Here is a 16808-nt window from a genome sequence, read left to right on the forward strand (position 1 = left end):
GGGAAAATACAAAAAATCTCTTATGAGTTGCGTATGCTCTTACATTATGCGCTTTACGTCAATGATGCGGGAGTGAGAGGTGTGAAAGAGCCTTCTGAATAGAATAGCTCAGTGGTTGAGCTTGCTCCTTTGAAGCTCCTCCACCTACCAGGTCGGGAGTTCACATCTCCCGAACCAGTAGATGGAGGAAGAAAAAAACAAAAAAATGCCTCTCAACTACATCTTCTACTACTAAAATTTGGGTTATGTGCGATCTGATATGGAGAGGCGTCTTTGCCGATCTGGGGCAGCAACTGGGGCTGGTTCCCCTGGTTTTGGTGGTGGCATGGGTGCGTTTTCTGATTTAGGCGGATAGGCCTTTTTTATGCGATGTATTCGTACTACTCTGAGTATTTCTAAACTCAATTAGGGTGTTTGGGCTTCGTCCCATTTGGGTGTCCTCGATTGATTTCTTGCCAATCGTAGGTTTGGGTCTCAGATTTGACAGAAGATTGTTCTTTGAACATGATATTGTTTTCTTACTTCTATTAGTCTTGTAACAATTTCAAGATTAATGAAATTTTTTTGCCGTTCAAAAAAAAAAAACTAATCATGCTGACTCCTTATCCAAAAACAAAATTTTGAAAAATCATGCTGACCCGACCCATCATACAGAGCCATGTATTTGCATGTATAATGGGGGCAAACTTAGGGCTCGTAAGTGAAGTGGGATGGGCCAATTTCAGTGGGCCCACACAAGACCACATAAGACTCCGGAATCACCCCTTTCTGAGCTCTTCGTTCTCTCTCTAACAGCACAGCCCAGAAGACACTGAGAGAGAAAGAGAGAAAGAGAGAGAGAGAGAGCGCATGAGTTGATTGTTCGTCCAACTTCAGTAATCACTCCTTTTCCAACGATGAATCAACCTGTTCAGAAGAACACTCTCTACGTAGGTAATCACCCAATTCCTCTCACTCCTATCAATGCACAAACATCAAATCAATCTATATCAACGCGTGTGTATGTGTGTGTGTGTGTTTGTATTCAGGGGGTCTAGCGGAGGACGTGAACGAGTCGATACTGCACGCGGCGTTCATACCGTTCGGGGACATTAAAGACGTCAAGACGCCGCTGGACCAGGCCACCCAGAAGCACAGGTCGTTCGGCTTCGTTACCTTCTTGGAGAAAGAGGACGCCGTCGCCGCCATGGACAACATGGACGGCGCAGAGCTCTACGGCCGTGTTCTCACCGTCAATTACGCCCTGCCCGAGAAAATCAAGGGTGGGGAGCAGGGTTGGGCCGCTCAGCCCCGTAAGTTTACCCAAAACCCTAACTCTACGCCTCTTACATATCTCTTTCTATAATTAGGGCTGATAAACGCAAACGTACTCGAGTTCAAGCTCGTGTTCGTTCGTTAAAAGCTCATTCAAGATCGCTTTGTTACGTAAATAAACCAAGCTTGAACAATTTTTCGATGATTGTAAAGCTTTTAAACCAAGCTCGAACAAGCTACTAATAGGCTCGTTCCTCTTACGAGATACAAAAAGTCAAGCTACCCGAGATTGGATCGTGTTCGGCTTGATTAAAGCTCGTTCAAGATCTTCGTGTTGAACATGTTTTGAAGCTCGTTAAGTTTTCAAACCAAGTTTGAGCAAATAATTGCTCGGCTCGTTTATCACCCCGATAGACTACAATTGGATATACGTCTAGTAGTCTACTAATCTAGATACGCATGTATGAATACCGGTTTTGGGGTAATGTTTGTTTGCTTAGTGATATTTAATATTTATTTCTTAATTCTGGGTTGTCTTTGGTGTTCAAGGGCTTAGGGTTTTTGTAGTTAGCAATGGTGCTTCTATTATCAGTTAGCGCACTAGGGTCACCTGTACCTGTTTGTCCTTGTACCAGTATATCTATTACCCTGCATTTTAAGTTGCACAGAAGATACCGGTCATAGTCTTTTGTGTGATCACGTTGTTGATATTTCACAGGAACAGAGGTACAAAGGCATTTTCGATACAAATGATTTGATTTCATCAGTTAGAAGATGAAAAGTTTCAGTTTGTAGTAAATGAGAGAATTTGCCACTTTGTTATGAATATATTTGTATCTGTATGTACATTCATTCCTTTTATGCCTCTAAATGCTCACCGTAGTTTTTTTACGTCTACAGCTGTGTATCAGCATACGTATGAATATCTGGTTAGGCTTGCATTGTATTACTATGACATATATCCCTTAGCTGTTCGAACTCTGGATTGTGATTGGTTTTGAGGGCTAAAGGGTGAAAAGATTTAGTTTGTACTTTGAAGTTTGAACCAAAAGATGGAATTCAGATTACCTAGAGATAGTGTGAAGACTCTGGAGATAAAAAATGAATGGAACTTTTACCATACAGACATGGTGAAAGGATAATGATACATTTCTCATTAACCATGTGTGAAAAACTGTAGAAGTGACAATTGGGGACAAATACGACATCCTCAATATCATGAAGTCGATCTTAACATTGTTCAGGAGACTGTCTTCGAAATTGTTTCTCACGTAATAAAATGCCACGCTCTTAATGCAATTATATTTTGTTATGTAGGGTGTGTGTATGCTTGTTTGTGTAAATAATTACAACATTCCATAGTATCACGAGCTCTTGGATTAAATAAATACCGCCTTCCATAGTATCATGAATCTTGAATAAATAACGATAAGTATAAAGCATAGGCCTATAGGGCTTGACATACGGGGACTTTTAATAGGATTATACATTTCATTCCTTAGTCAGTGTGTTCAATCATTTCAATGGATGATCAAGATATTTAATGGGTATCCGGTCAGGGTGTTTTTGGGACACAGGTTTCTTTGATTTTCTCGTCTTGTTTCCAGTTGTTATCGATATTAAAGTCTCTGGCTTAGTAAGGGACGCTGAATACGAATAGTTGAAGTGCTTTGTTAAATATAGTCTGCTGGTGGTTATGAGGTTTGGGCTTGCTGTTGGATACTGGCATTGTGAGCAAATCTTGTTGTGTGTTAGAAAATACTTTCCAATTTACCCCTCAGCTCTTGTGCTAACTATGCTGAAATATGTGCCGGGTGTGAGTTACAGCATTAGGATTAGTATTCTTCCGGTTTAAGTAATGGTTTCTTTTTTGTTTTCCGTATGTCTCAGTTTGGGCGGATGCTGACACATGGTTTGAGCGGCAGCAACAAGAAGAGGAAATGCAGCGTATTCAGGCAGAGAATAAAGCTACGATGGAGGAAGCCGAGGAACTTCATAGAAAGAAAATGGCCCAGGAGCGAGAAGGTGAAAAAGAAGAAGAGACAGAGGGCAGGGTCGACCCAATGGCGATGGCGGAAGCTGAGGTTTTGAAAGTTGAAGCAGATTAGTGGAGCAACGCTGGAAAAACCATTAGGGTTTCATTCCCTACGATTGCTTTTTCAGCTCCAATGGATTCATACTATGGGAACAAAATGTAATAGATGTTGGAGATTCAACCAGTTACAATCATAGAGTTCAACCAGAAAAGATATAGGCTATTGGAAGTATTGTGGCTGAAAACCAGTATGGTATTTGTGTGAATGATCCAGTGGTATTATACTTTAATCTGCATTTTTCTAACGCATGTTCCAATTTCCGATCATGTTCTATTTGGTAGTACTTGGTAGCAGATGGCTGAGGGTGGCAGGCGGTGTAATCTTGTGGGAAATGGCATTTTTGGTAATCCTTGACTTGCATATGTTGTTTACTTGTTTGATTGTGTTGTTTACCTGTTTGATTATGTTACTCAGATAAAGATAATGGGCAACACGTGCCATCTCCTTGCACCTCAGCTGCTTTTGCGAGCGCAGAATTTTTATCTTAACGGAAATGTTATCACTGTTTTTGCTCCCTACGGTGAAAACAAACCCCTCAAATCCCAATCATTGTTACAGACACAGAATCTATCACAAGTATTCGTGCAAATAGTTATACAAGACAGCTAAAAAAGTTCTGGAATATACTTATGTTGATGCATCCAGCCGAAAAAGCCTCCAAACACAGCCTTTGCTTTGGCCATATGGGCAGTTGCAGCATAGAGAGAGATGGCATTCTCAGCTTTTCAAACAATGCAAGCTGAAGCTGAGAGATTCAAGTTTGCACCAATGCAAGCTGAAGCTGAGGGATTCGAGTTTGCACCATCAGAGGAGAGGCCTACAACAGGTTAGCATCAAAATAATCACCACCAGGAATGCCGTAGTCTAGATCATTAGCTACATGAAATCCCAGAGGTTCCAACGGATAATGGTTATGCATCAATGGTTTTTTTTTTTTTTTTCCAGTACTTCGGAAATTTTATCAAAAGGTCATGTATCAAGGTGAGAAAGGCTCACTTGATGAAATGAGAACTGTTCTATGAAGCCAAATAGCCCAACAAATAGCCATGTCGATGGGAAAGGCCAAATACTCGTCAAAGAAACTAACAGGTGATCCTCATCAAAATTCAACCTCTGATTTTCTCCATGCATTTAGAGGGGACACACTGGAAGAAAATAAAGAAATCGATAGATTTATTTATTTTCCAATGTTCCTCAAATGCCACCAGTAAGCAACTTGCAACCCCATAAAATACTTATGACAGTCTTTTCCAAGGAGAATCCGACAAAGAGAATCAAGTGGTATTTTCTGATGTATTAGTTCTTATCATCAAATAGACCTCCTCCTTTTCAGCATCGCATCACAAAGCTTCACAGCATCAAGACAATCTCTAACGTTATGCACTCTAACAATATTTGCACCACAAAGAACCCCAGCAGTAACAGAAGCAACACTCGCCGGATCTCTATCAACTGCAGCAGGCCGACCACAAACATCACCTAAAAATCTCTTCCTAGAAGGTCCGATCAACATAGGAGCATGAGACAAACCTAAACTCCTCTTTTCAATCTCCGCACGAATGTTCGATAAGCCATTGAGAAGGTCCAAATTACTTTCAGTATTCTTCGAGAATCCAATTCCCGGGTCAATAATGATCCTCCAAGCCGGAACACCTGATAATTCTGCATCCCTAACCCGCGAGTACAACTCAGATGCAACTTGTTGGTAAACATTTTCATACTTCAAGTTCTCACTATTCTGCATCGTAGAAGGGTCCCCCCTCATGTGCATGGCAACGTAAGGTACCTTAAGGCCAGCGACAACACTAAGCATTTTAGAGTCTAATTGTCCACTTGAAATGTCATTTACAATATGAGCCCCTTTTCCAACCGCTTCTGAAGCAACCTCTGAATAAAAGGTATCCACGGATAAAAGTTTCCCCTCAACCTCAGGCATTTTCATAACAGCTTCTAGGACTGGAATTAGTCTATCTAATTCTTCTTCGGCAGATACCCTAGTTGCCATTGGCCGCGTCGATTGTGCACCAAGATCGATTATATCAGCACCGTCTGATATCATTGAACGGACCTGAGAAACTGCAGCTTCAACGGACTGAAACTTCCCTCCATCGCTGAAACTATCTGGGGTGAGATTAAGGATGCCCATGATAGAGGTCCTTTGTGACCAGTCCCACAAGTGATTTCCAATGGGCAAAACGCGTTTTAATCCATCTTTCCCTATGAGGGATTCACCGCCAAGTTTTTCCCATGATTTAAAAAGTCCACCGGAATGGATAGATAAAGCATGCCAACATGCAATGGTATCACTATCCACATATGATCCTAGTAAATCCATCAATGGAGCCATTACAAATGGCCTCTCCCATATTCTTTCATGTGGGACTGTAAGAATCTCGGATTGTATTTTGAGTTTCCCATAGAACAATATATCCAAGTCAATTGGTCTTGGGCCATAACGTATGCCATCAGTACGTCCCAAGTCCTTCTCGATTTTCTTAAGCACACCCAATAGTTCATGAGGTCCGAGTTTTGTAATGCCTCTAACGGCAGAGTTGAGGAAGAGAGGTTGATCCGTCACATAAGCAGGTTCTGTCTCATATAAGCAGGCATGCCTTGTGATGTGTATGCCTGACTTGTTCATCAACTGCAATGCTTCGTTGAAATTGTGAAGTCTATCCCCCACATTGCTTCCTAAAGCGATTACTACTTCCGCTTCTTGCGCATGAACTTCCACGGATGTGTGTGGAGGGGAATGAAATAAAGAAAAGCATGCTGCCACACGGAAGATACGAGTATCAAGAAAGCAGCTGAACCCTCCATTCATTAACAAAATATGACATGCAATTTATTATGGCTGTTACATTGCTGTTATCTGACATGGACTTTTCAAAATTGTGCAAACTACTCATGTTGGGCACTCTGAAACTTGGATCATAGTATGGGTATGCATTTGATAATTTTAGTTGGACATTCACCTCAGAAACATATCCAGTGTCTATGTTTGAGTCAGAAATTTTATTATTTGAGGTGCCCTCTTATCCTCAAAATGAGAATTGATGAATTCGACATTTGGACACATACCTGATACTATGTAACATAACATTTAGATATCAAAAACTTAAGTCATTCGACATTGGTGTTGGAAACTTTTTCTGCTCAAAACATTTGTCGGCCACCAATATCTATCCTACCATAATTTCTGATGATACAATGTCAATTATCATCTAACTCAAAATTCAAAAACCCAATTATACAACCAGATCCAATGGATGAATAATGAACAGGAGCTCCACATTTTCTTGCTTCCTTACAGTGCTATAAGAAATTGAGTATCCAACTAAAATCATGAGCAAGCAAACAAGTGAGTTGAGACTACCTCTATAAGATTCGATGGCGGCCCCTCTACACCCATGTTTGGTGAGTGCTAGCCGTTTGAAAATGTTCATTAGAGGACTTCAGCACTGCAAATACAGCCATAAACGCATATACTTATAAACTCAACATGAGCTAGAGACTAAAGACTGCTTGCAATTTACAAAAGCAGATGTGTAAGTTGATAAAATCGCCAAATGGGCATAACCCAGTTGTCTAATTCGCTGAAATCGTATGAAAAACCACCTGGGCAATGCTAAAATTGCACAAATATACTGAATTGCATTCTGGGTTCGATGTCTCGCGTACGGCGAATCCACAAAATACATACGCGCACATACAAATGCATATATAGATATTATGGGAAGAATACCTTATGGGCTCGTTTGGATGGCGGATTGGCAAGGGGGATAACTTATCACCCCAGACAAGGACGTGCGCCCAGTTCTTATACCTGGTTTGGGAACCTAAATGGCGAGGGGTTTTCGTTAATCCCCGTCCTTGCTTAGTTCGGCGGGGTTTCGAGCTGTCCATAAGTTATCCGGCCTAATCCCCTGAAAATTGGACGATTTCACCCCTCCTTATCCCCCTCCCCCAACCCCCAACCCACCTGGGTTTTTCACGATTTACAGACAGTGAAACAAGAAGAAGAATGGCATATCAGAGAGAGGGAGGACGAACCAGACCGTGACGTTCACCAAGGATCGGAGAGAGGGAGTGTGTCGTAGCTCTTCTTCCGCCGTTCTTCTGCCCTTTGGCAACATAGGTGAGAAAAGAAAAGAACGCTGATTAGAAAGAACAAAGGAAAATTATTAGGTGTATGCGTGAGCATGTGCTATCCATAATCAATTAAAATGAACACATAATTAAATCGTAAATGTAAATTAAAGAAAGGTACCCACTTAAAAAACACTTTAAAAATGAATTTTAACTTTTTTATACTTATTAAATTAATTAATTTATTAGTAAACTGAATTATTATTGTTTAAATATGAAAAAATTAATTAGTTTTGTTGAATTTTACAATTTATATTTAATTTAATACTCCACGAGAGCAAACAAGTTATTTTACAATTTTTTACATCATTCACCCTTTCTTATCCTCCTATTTTATCGCTCAAATACTATTTTATCTTCCATCTCTAATACCTAGTACAAACCAACATAGTACTTTTTATTCCCTCCATAAAAATCCCATTAATGTGGGGGTCCTTCCTCCATAAATAATACTCACTCCGTCCCAAATTGGATGTCAATTTTTAATATCTGTGCCAATTTCAATTACTTATATCTTTCAATATGGATCACAAAATATATGCAATATGGATCTTGTTTGATAGTTCTTGATTAGTTCTATTATACAAAGTTTTCAAACTCATGAAAAATATTATAGATTGAAAGATATAAGCGATGAAAAATGACACGAGTTTCAAAAATTGTCATCCATTTTGGGACGGAGGGAGTACCTCTAATCCTTATCCTCGCATCCAAACGGGCCTTATCGGTAGATGGATATGTCCCAGCTGTAACGTCTTCTATCGGCTTCGGAGAACGAAGGGCTTCACTCGACTGGTAGCTTTCAATGGTGTTTTTATCCAGTTGAACTGTTATCTGGTATAATAAGTGGGGCATTTCAATGACATGGCGAAACAAGTAAATTGACAGTAAAATCTCAAAATGGAAATTTTTTTTTTTTTTATAACCCAACTGGAATTATTGGCGACTCTACTATACTTTTTTTTTGTTTGCTGGACCCAAAGGATGGAAAGGGGCGACCATTGTAGCTTCTCCATGTGCGTGACTAGGGCTATAAATGAGTCGAGCTTTGTCGAGTTCAAACTCGACTCATTTACTAAATGAATCAAAATTTTGAGCTCGTGCCTTAACGAACTGAGCTTAGTTATTTATTAAACAAGCCTCTTTAATCGAACCGAGCTTTTGTTGAACGACTTTCTAAACAAACCAAAAAACTCAAACTCGAGCTCCTCGCACGGTTCATTTACAGCCCTATGCGTGACCAATGTGGCTTCTGCCCACTATGAAGATGTTCAGTTGTGTGTTCCGATTAGGATCATCACAACAGCCCATCACCGTAGCCCCTAAGGTGCGAGTGGGCCAAGGTCCATACAATATCTTGTTCAAGAGTCTTACCACCCGCAAGTAGGATTCGAAGCCAGCCTGTCACCGTAGTCCCTAAGGTGCTAGTGGGCTAAGGTCCATACAATAGTTTGTTCAAGAGTCCTACCACCCGCAAGCAGGATTCGAAGTAAGTGCGAGTGGGCCAAGGTCCATACAAATATCTTGTTCAAAAGTCCTACCACCCGCAAGGAAGATTTGAAGCCAATACCTTGTGCGAGTGGGCCATGTGCATAGTGATTCTTTATCAAGGGGTATGAGATCAGGAGAGATTTTTTGCTAGGTCGAATTTGGATTTTATGTTTTTTTTGTTTATGGTACTGTTCCATATGGTTTGGAAAATTTGATTTTTCAGTTCTCAAGATGTTTGCAAGAATAATTGTTGCTTTACTTTCAGTCGTTTCTGATTTTTTGTTGGAAATGATAAAGTTGTTTGTCCGTTATAATAATAATCTAAGATATGACTGTAAAGAATATATCTAAGGGAATCCATGTAGGGAATTCGTCCACAAGTATGTCCATGTAGTCATGTGGCATCATTACGCTTGTATGCTTTCACGTTCCTAGATTTTATGTTTTTCCTTTGCAGCATGCGTGGAATTTTGCAGATGTTATAGAGGTTACCAAGCAAGCTCGAGTTTTAGTCAAAAATTGTAAGAGGTCTTGATGTTATCGAGGTTACCAAGTAAAGCTCAAGTTTTTAACACGGGATAAATTAACATCAAGATCTCTTACAATTTTGACACTAAAGATCACAACAAATCTAATTTTTAGTCAAGGAGGCAGCCCAAGCCTAGGCCATTTAGACCACGGCTTACGGCCTCCAATTTGGAAAAGCCTCAATGTTTAGTCCATATGCATATATTTTTGTTCGTGTACAATATGCTTTGGCTTCTTAAATTGTCTAAATAACAACTCTCTTAGTCAATTCTTTGACTTCTAAACAGGCCTCCTGATACGACTTCTCCAAAGGCCTCGAAAAGTCCCGCCCGGCCACCCCTGACCGGACGTACTTGCTCCACTTCGACACAGAAATTCTTTTCGTATTGTTTGCGACAAATGTGGCTTCCAAGATAAGCTCGAGGAGCACAAACGGTGATAGAGTTCCTCATAAGTCTTAACTGATCCACCACATCCCTTATTTTCTTTTCTCTGATGCTCGGGTAGATTTCGCAAGTAAATATTTAGAAACTGAGCCTGGTTTCCTTATGAAACAAAACCTCCCCTGGCCTTGTGCTAATTTGGCCTTGCTACACCCATGCAGAATGTTGGAAATTATTAACAGAATGCCGAATATGCCCTTCACTGTTGCATACGTAATCGACTAACGGCTGATGACAATGACACGTGCCTTCCCTCCAAAAGGAGTCGAAGAAAATGTTGAACCCGGTCCAAAGGGCACGAGGTAAATTACTGAGACACAATAACGGACGCTGGAGCCTATAATTCGATATTAGTATCCCTTAGACAGGCCGGGATTTCGCAATTCTTGTACAGGGAACTTATTTCCTTTTTTTTTACATATAGTTTTTCGTTATTCTTTCGTGGGATATCAGCTAACTTGTACGACACCAATTATGAGCTGTATGGATAATGGCAGATTTTAGATAGGTCATTTTTCAAAGATTCTCTGGCTTCTTTTTTCTTCTCTCTGCTTGTCATGGTGATCTGGTACTGATAAAGAATTCCAACAGTAACATAATATTTCAACTCCAAAATAGTATAAACTATCAGGTTGGTGTGGATCCGGCGGCCGGTTGCAGATATTCTGCATTTGTGGATCCAATCTGACCTGAATTGGAGATTCCTTGTTGGGAGGGAAAAAAAAAAATCTTCTGTGCTGATCTCATTCACGTAAGAAGTATGCATCCCATTGGACAACTTAGAGGGCATCTTAAAGTAGAGTAGGTGAAGTAGCTAAAACTTTGATTTTGATGTAGGATTTTCAACTGGTACATCGACATGTCTTTCCATTCGCGGAAAGGTTACTTACGGAATCTCAAATCTCTCGACATCAAGAATTTTTCATGTGTCGAGGTCGACCAGAGGTTCGGCCTCCTTCTCCCCCGCCTTTTGAGCATTCTAGGCCCCTGATTAATATATATATAAGAACCCCGGTATGGAAAAGAAAAAAGAGAAATTGGGCCATGGTTCCGAGAGAGGCCGCCTTCTCTTAGGCCAGCAGTCTTATACTTCCCTGTTTCCTGGGCACTTGTCGCTCGTCTACGCTCCGACCCAGAAAGTACTAATTGAAAAACGATGTTTCCTTGACTGCGTTAGTGATGAAGTATTTTCAAATGCTATTGGTTCCAGAAAGTGGCTTAGAGCAACTTATTTCAATATTTCAGCTTTTAGTTCCTTAAATCCTTGTATCTAAGAAGTAGCAGCACACAGGACATGAATCCCAGAATGGCCTCCAAAATATGCATTCTGTTCAAGAATCCCCAGAGATTCTGTGTTTTATAGTACTCATGATCCTAGCTAGAACCCTCGCTCTCCATCTTGAGAGGAAAACAATAAATGAATCAAAAGAGAAGATATTGACGAGTGTTTTTCTTCTTTTCATCGTCGAAAGGGAAGAGATGAATCTGTAAGAACCTGGAATTGAGACATAAGCGAATTCGAGACTAAAATGAGAAGAGCATTTTGTATTGAAGCCTTGAAACTTATTCACCTCTTCTTCCAAAAGTATTCTCACACTTCCTTAACCTCCTCCAAAAGAGAGAAACAAATGCCAAAAAGGACATATAACCCAACTCAAAAAAGGAAAGGAAACCAACGGAAGAGGAGATTCACAAATATAAACCTCTGCTCGGCCCTACTCGGAAAATTGAGCACTATCAAGTTTAGAACTCGCCGCCTTCTCCAGAAACCAAACCAACTTACCCTTTGTAGGCCGAACCATCCTCGCTGGCAACGATGGGCAGGCGGGACCCACATCATCAATCGCCAAGTGTACGGCCTCCGACTTGCTGCCACCTGTCACAACCAAGGCCACGTTGGACGCGGAGTTGATGACAGGGAGAGTGAAAGTGATTCTCTCAGGCGGAGGTTTGGGTGAATCGGTGAGGAAAGTTACCCATTCGTTGTTTTCATCCAGCACAGGGTGGTTAGGGAATAATGAAGCAACGTGACCGTCAGGACCCATTCCCAGAAGGATTAGGTCGAACTTAGGGCAGTCGTTGATCTCGGATACATTGATCACACGTGTTCTTACAAGCTGTCTGATTACAAATTCGTAGTCATTGGCAGCTTGTTCAGCTGAAACCGAGTCGTTGATTGAGTGTACGTGACTGGGAACAATTGGAACCTGAAAATTACGAATGTGTAGCATCTTCAATATATTGTCTAATAGATAAAGATAACAATATGAGAACATATAAACATCCACATGTACATAAACACAGGATCGACGTTGAATTATTTATTTAAAAGACGTGGAATACGGAGTAGATGGCTACTTGCAACTATCTTAATCCAGTTGATAGCAATGTTGAAAAGATGTATGCAATGTAACTATATATTCATGTCTGAGAAGTATAAATGTCCTTGAAAATGCATCAAAGCATAAAGCTTAGAAATTGGGACCTGAATTGAGCTGAGTATTCTCTCAATCATATACCTCATCAAATACTTGGTCAAATAACAGACATTTTGTGATCCTAGCAAACTTAGAAGTTTGAACTATATATAACCTCTCTCAACCTTCAAATCATCGTCGATTCATATTATGAAGACGCCCGAACCATACAGACTACTCTGGCAGAAGTTCAAGAGCAAGGGAGTTTTCCAATGGTATGAACACTAAGTACTTCTCCTTAAAAGCTAAAATACACAGGGTAGCAAGAGAGTCATCCAGAAAATCTTAAGGATCTAATCATGAGCCAAAAAGTATATAGGACTTAGTTGCAAATGTTCCATCAGGTTCTTTTGGCCGCTGGTACCGTATGTCGAGTTGAGTACGGAAAGGCTACTTGGGACAGGTCTAGCTGGAACTGCTGAAGTAGATTCACAGCTGCATCAACTACTCTCGAGGGAAGAAATTGGCCAACTACCACTGTATAACCTCCTAATGTTATATGGAGTACTAACGTGTTATTATGTGTCATGCCCCAGCATGTCCGACTAAAAAACATATATGAAAAGACCATATACATGTTCAAGCATCTTTGACTCGTGTCCGCAGCGTGTCCCGTGTCCGTGTCTGACACAGAAAAACGTGTCAACATCCAAAACGTGAGGATGGGAATTTGTCAGTGCTTCTTTGGCCCTTGCAACAACTGAAACAGCAAAGGTGCAAACAAAAAGGTATACAGGGCAGGTACTACTCCAAGGAATCCCAATCTAAGTATTTAGCACAAAGGTTTAGTTTCTCCACATCACACATCCTTTTGTAGTTCAGAAAGAGAAAATGTGGCAAGGAAAACAAAATCCACCCTTTCAAAAAAAAAAAAAAAGTCATTTACTCCACCAATTAAGTTGAAATATTTATGCTGGAATCAATTCTAAGTTTTCACCAAAAAAATGTGCTACAAAGTTGAAAACAAGATGTGGAAGAAACAAGGAAAAATGGAGAAATGTTCAAGATGATAGTAGTTGGATGCCATGGATACTGTACCATACAGCACTCTAAATGGCAAAATAAAAATGAAAAAAAGAACCCCAAATTTGACCAATCCCTTCCTTCTCATTACCAAATGCCACTCCTTCATGAAAAGAGGCAAAAAAACACAAAACAGCACATTTATAAGGTTCCCTTTGTGGCAATCTTTCATCTTTCTTCTGTTTTTCAATTCCGTTATGTTATGAACATTCCCGTAGTTGTCCATGTCGTCTCTGTTTGATAAAAACTTGGCATAGAGACTTCATAAATTGTTTACATTCACAAATCTGGCAAACCAATAAATACCAAAGATAAGACAAAATAATTAGTGAAGTATTACCCAAAATCAGTCTACCTATAAAGAATCAGAAGCCAAAATCACTATGAGAAATACACGTTGAGTACTTTCTTGAAAGTTCATTCCATCTTTGACATGAATCACTTACATAAAAAACAAAACTTCCCGGGGGAAACAATTCCCTACTCAACTAATTTTCCAAGGTTATTGTGGCTCATGACGCACTTCTTACTTTTGGTGCGAGTAAAAGGGAACATGAACAAAGTAATGACTACTATCCACAAGCCAAAGCTATACGGTTGGCAGGAAATTTAAGAGAAGATGTCCATTGAACTGCTTTAACAGGCCATGGAAGTCAAAGCATGTCAGCAACACAAACCGCTGCATTGATGCTTCCTCAACAAAATTTATTACCACACCACAGTGAACTATGTGAATAGGCTAGAAATAGGACGTTAAGGTATCACAAAAGGTTGGAACTATTAAATTTAGAACTTGCAATTACTTTCCCCAACATAGAAACTTGCCACTGGAAAGATCATTCCTCAATGCTGGTCCCTGAAATTGAGGGAGCCTACAAATAACTATATGTTTCGTCTGATTCACAACAATAAGATACCTAATCATAACTGAAGCAAAATAGGTTCTGTTTAGTGAAATGACACAACGTGCAAGCTTCAGTGGTTCATTGAGTAATAGTTGAACTTCGAAAATCATAGTTTGATATGCAACCTATCCATTGTGTCTTGTTCTTGGACTGACAGTTATTTTTCTAACACAATCAAGAAACTAGGGACTTTCTACTAGAGGAGAACTTGCAAGACCTGTACTCCTTAACTGACCAACCTACCAATTACGTACTCAAAATAGGAGAAGATAAGAATATAACACAGATCAGAACAAAGAACATTCTTCGCAAAGTGGTTTTGAAGTATTTGGGATTGATTACTGGGATTAGCGACACTGAATAAGATAAGGACAGACTCTGTATTAGAAGAGGTGGCTTTCACTCAAATAGCTCATTAATTCTCTAAGGGCGGCAAATTAGATGTATGAGCGTAAATTAAACTAGATTCAATCAGCCAATACCTTTGATAGAAGGCCATCCTTTGCCAGCTTATAATTGCTATCAGCATGACTTTTACCCACGACACGCTCATCGGCCCAAAATATGTACCACTTGGCCCAATCAACAGTCTTGTTATAAGGAGCTTCACACAGTTTCCTGATTTCAACCAGAAATACAAGCAAAATGCATAGGACCACTTAAAAGAAAAACGGAAAACAAATAAACATTGGAAAAGGAAAGTATTGCTACCCCATCAAGCCAATGAGAGAACCACCAGATAAAGCAATGGCAAAAACACCGCGCTCCTTCACCGACATTTCTGATAATTGTGCTATATAGTCTGCCAAATCTGTTCTTAGCTCATCCAAACTCTCATGAATCCTCTTCTCTCCTGTATCTTTATGTGCCCCAAAAAGAGCCATGGCTCTAATCTAGAGGACAGCTCTGATTAGAGACAACCAACAATACAATGGATCAAGTGTTAGTCCAAAATGTTCCGTTAGAAATGCATTAGCTGCAACTTCGTTAGGAATTATGAATCTCAAAACAGCAAACATGGAAAAAAAAAAACAAGGGAAGACAATAAGGAAAGAGAGTCCAGTATTTCTTAAGAATTAACCAGAATTAGGAGGAGGTTCATGCAAAGATAACTGGCAGACACCAGGTTGCACAACTCAGCACTCATAATTCAGAAATTCAAGACAGTATTATCATGAGCAAAAACAAAAAAAAAACCACTGCGCCAACCAAAAAAATAAAATCACTGCATTGATGGAGCACAAATTATGAACAAGGCAATACAATTCCGACTAAGGAAATGACAGTGATTAACTAAAGATCCAGGCAAAAACCCACATCCAACAGGCATATCAAAGGTCAATCACAACTGCAACTTTAGACCAAACCCAGATCAAAAAACATTGTCCCTCCAAAACCCATTTGAGCAAAAGTCTGTAATCCAACAAAATTACCATATCAAAGGTCAATAATACATGCAATTTTAGACAAAACCCAGATCATAATATGTTTCTCATTGACATCCCATTTGTGTACTAAACTAAAATTCAACAAAAATAAAAATAAAAACTTAAAAACAAAATATTTCGAAGATTCCTCCACGAATAGAAGAACATTCGAATACAACAAGAGAACTTACGAAGGAGGAGGAGAAGAAGAAGAAAAAAGAAGAGAGATGGTTGGCAGAGAAGGAAGGAACTGAAGAGGGTGGGAAGATGGGTATCAACGGATTATAAAAAAATATACATACAGATATAGAGATAGATACATATAAAAATGTAGATACACAATCATCTAATCCAAATTTACTGATTATTAAACCACCTGCCAACTGGGAAGAGCAAAGAATTTACCCTCTGAGCTTCCACGTGCATCCAATGATCTTGACCAAACACACAGAAGGAGGGAAAACTCTCTCTCTCTCTCTCTCTCTCTCTCTCTCTCCAAAGTAAACGCGGATAAAACTAGATAGAGAAAGAAAACGAAAATAGAAGGCCCATCTCTATCTTCTTCTTTTTCAAGAGAGAGATGGGAGAATGAGAAAAATCTCTCCCTATACATCCTAGATACTCTCTGCTATATCATGTCAAGCCGGAGAAAACAACATGCAATAAAGTAGTACTAGTATATAAGCAATTGCATCTTTAAGGAAAAAAAAAAAGTATAGACAATTATGAGATACATGCACATTCCAAAATTTAGAGCGTCCCATTAAAATTACACTACAATTTTCTTTTTCAGTTATAAAACAAAGGGCAAATAACCATATATGTGTCCTTGTATAATTAATTATACAATGGCACATATATGGAATGTGCATTAATAACCATATATCTGAGTCATTTTGCACATATCTTGATTAACGATCGGGTGAACTGTAAACTCTCTATTGTTGGAAGATCACGCTACCAGATGAGAAGAAGAATTCTACCAAACTTTTCACTCAGGCACGGGCGTCAAGGT

The 16808-nt window shown here is 39.7% G+C and overlaps 3 protein-coding genes across 8 annotated transcripts; 1 reads left to right on the forward strand and 2 right to left on the reverse strand.

Moving 5' to 3' along the window:
• The first annotated feature begins 770 nt into the window (after positions 1 to 770).
• On the forward strand, positions 771 to 3594 carry LOC131301040 (uncharacterized). Its single transcript, XM_058327141.1, has 3 exons — positions 771 to 933; positions 1029 to 1292; positions 3145 to 3594. The coding sequence occupies exons 1-3, from the start codon at positions 897 to 899 to the stop codon at positions 3360 to 3362; spliced, it is 519 nt and encodes a 172-aa protein (XP_058183124.1). The 5' UTR covers positions 771 to 896; the 3' UTR covers positions 3363 to 3594.
• Positions 3595 to 3871: 277 nt separating this feature from the next.
• LOC131301039 (folate synthesis bifunctional protein, mitochondrial) lies at positions 3872 to 7534 on the reverse strand. Of its 4 annotated transcripts, none has more exons than XM_058327137.1 (3): positions 7404 to 7534; positions 6727 to 6811; positions 3872 to 6122 (listed from the first exon to the last, which is right to left on the reverse strand). In XM_058327137.1, exons 2-3 carry the CDS (start codon positions 6794 to 6796, stop codon positions 4660 to 4662), a joined length of 1533 nt encoding a protein of 510 aa, XP_058183120.1. In that variant the 5' UTR covers positions 6797 to 6811; positions 7404 to 7534; the 3' UTR covers positions 3872 to 4659. The 4 variants fall into 4 exon arrangements, with proteins under 4 accessions (XP_058183120.1, XP_058183122.1, XP_058183121.1 ...); XM_058327139.1 differs by having other exon boundaries at positions 7096 to 7513; XM_058327138.1 differs by having other exon boundaries at positions 7409 to 7508.
• Positions 7535 to 11486: 3952 nt separating this feature from the next.
• LOC131301044 (probable 6-phosphogluconolactonase 2) lies at positions 11487 to 16447 on the reverse strand. 3 transcript variants are annotated; one of them, XM_058327149.1, is made up of 4 exons: positions 16199 to 16447; positions 15078 to 15272; positions 14849 to 14984; positions 11487 to 12168 (listed from the first exon to the last, which is right to left on the reverse strand). In XM_058327149.1, the coding sequence occupies exons 2-4, from the start codon at positions 15248 to 15250 to the stop codon at positions 11677 to 11679; spliced, it is 801 nt and encodes a 266-aa protein (XP_058183132.1). In that variant the 5' UTR covers positions 15251 to 15272; positions 16199 to 16447; the 3' UTR covers positions 11487 to 11676. The 3 variants fall into 3 exon arrangements, with proteins under 3 accessions (XP_058183132.1, XP_058183134.1, XP_058183133.1); XM_058327151.1 differs by having other exon boundaries at positions 16170 to 16447; XM_058327150.1 differs by lacking the exon at positions 16199 to 16447 and adding an exon at positions 15985 to 16098.
• Between the last annotated feature and the right edge of the window lie 361 nt (positions 16448 to 16808).

The sequence above is a fragment of the Rhododendron vialii genome, chromosome 9a, assembly GCF_030253575.1.
Source record: "Rhododendron vialii isolate Sample 1 chromosome 9a, ASM3025357v1".
Lineage (NCBI taxonomy): Eukaryota > Viridiplantae > Streptophyta > Magnoliopsida > Ericales > Ericaceae > Rhododendron > Rhododendron vialii.

What these genes read in the sequence shown, in the direction of transcription:
- LOC131301040 (XM_058327141.1), top strand. Translation starts at nt 897, where the DNA reads ATGAATCAACCTGTTCAGAAGAACACTCTCTACGTAG. An exon ending in GAAGAACACTCTCTACGTAG is followed by an intron (nt 934 to 1,028) that starts GTAATCACCCAA and finishes GTTTGTATTCAG; the next exon opens with GGGGTCTAGCGGAGGACGTG. An exon ending in GGGTTGGGCCGCTCAGCCCC is followed by an intron (nt 1,293 to 3,144) that starts GTAAGTTTACCC and finishes CGTATGTCTCAG; the next exon opens with TTTGGGCGGATGCTGACACA.
- LOC131301039 (XM_058327137.1), bottom strand. Translation starts at nt 6,796, where the DNA reads ATGAACATTTTCAAACGGCTAGCACTCACCAAACATGGGTGTAGAGGG. An exon ending in CGCCATCGAATCTTATAGAG is followed by an intron (nt 6,123 to 6,726) that starts GTAGTCTCAACT and finishes TCCGTGTGGCAG; the next exon opens with CATGCTTTTCTTTATTTCAT.
- LOC131301044 (XM_058327149.1), bottom strand. Translation starts at nt 15,250, where the DNA reads ATGGCTCTTTTTGGGGCACATAAAGATACAGGAGAGAAGAGGATTCAT. An exon ending in TCTCTCATTGGCTTGATGGG is followed by an intron (nt 14,985 to 15,077) that starts GTAGCAATACTT and finishes GGTTGAAATCAG; the next exon opens with GAAACTGTGTGAAGCTCCTT. An exon ending in AGGATGGCCTTCTATCAAAG is followed by an intron (nt 12,169 to 14,848) that starts GTATTGGCTGAT and finishes CGTAATTTTCAG; the next exon opens with GTTCCAATTGTTCCCAGTCA.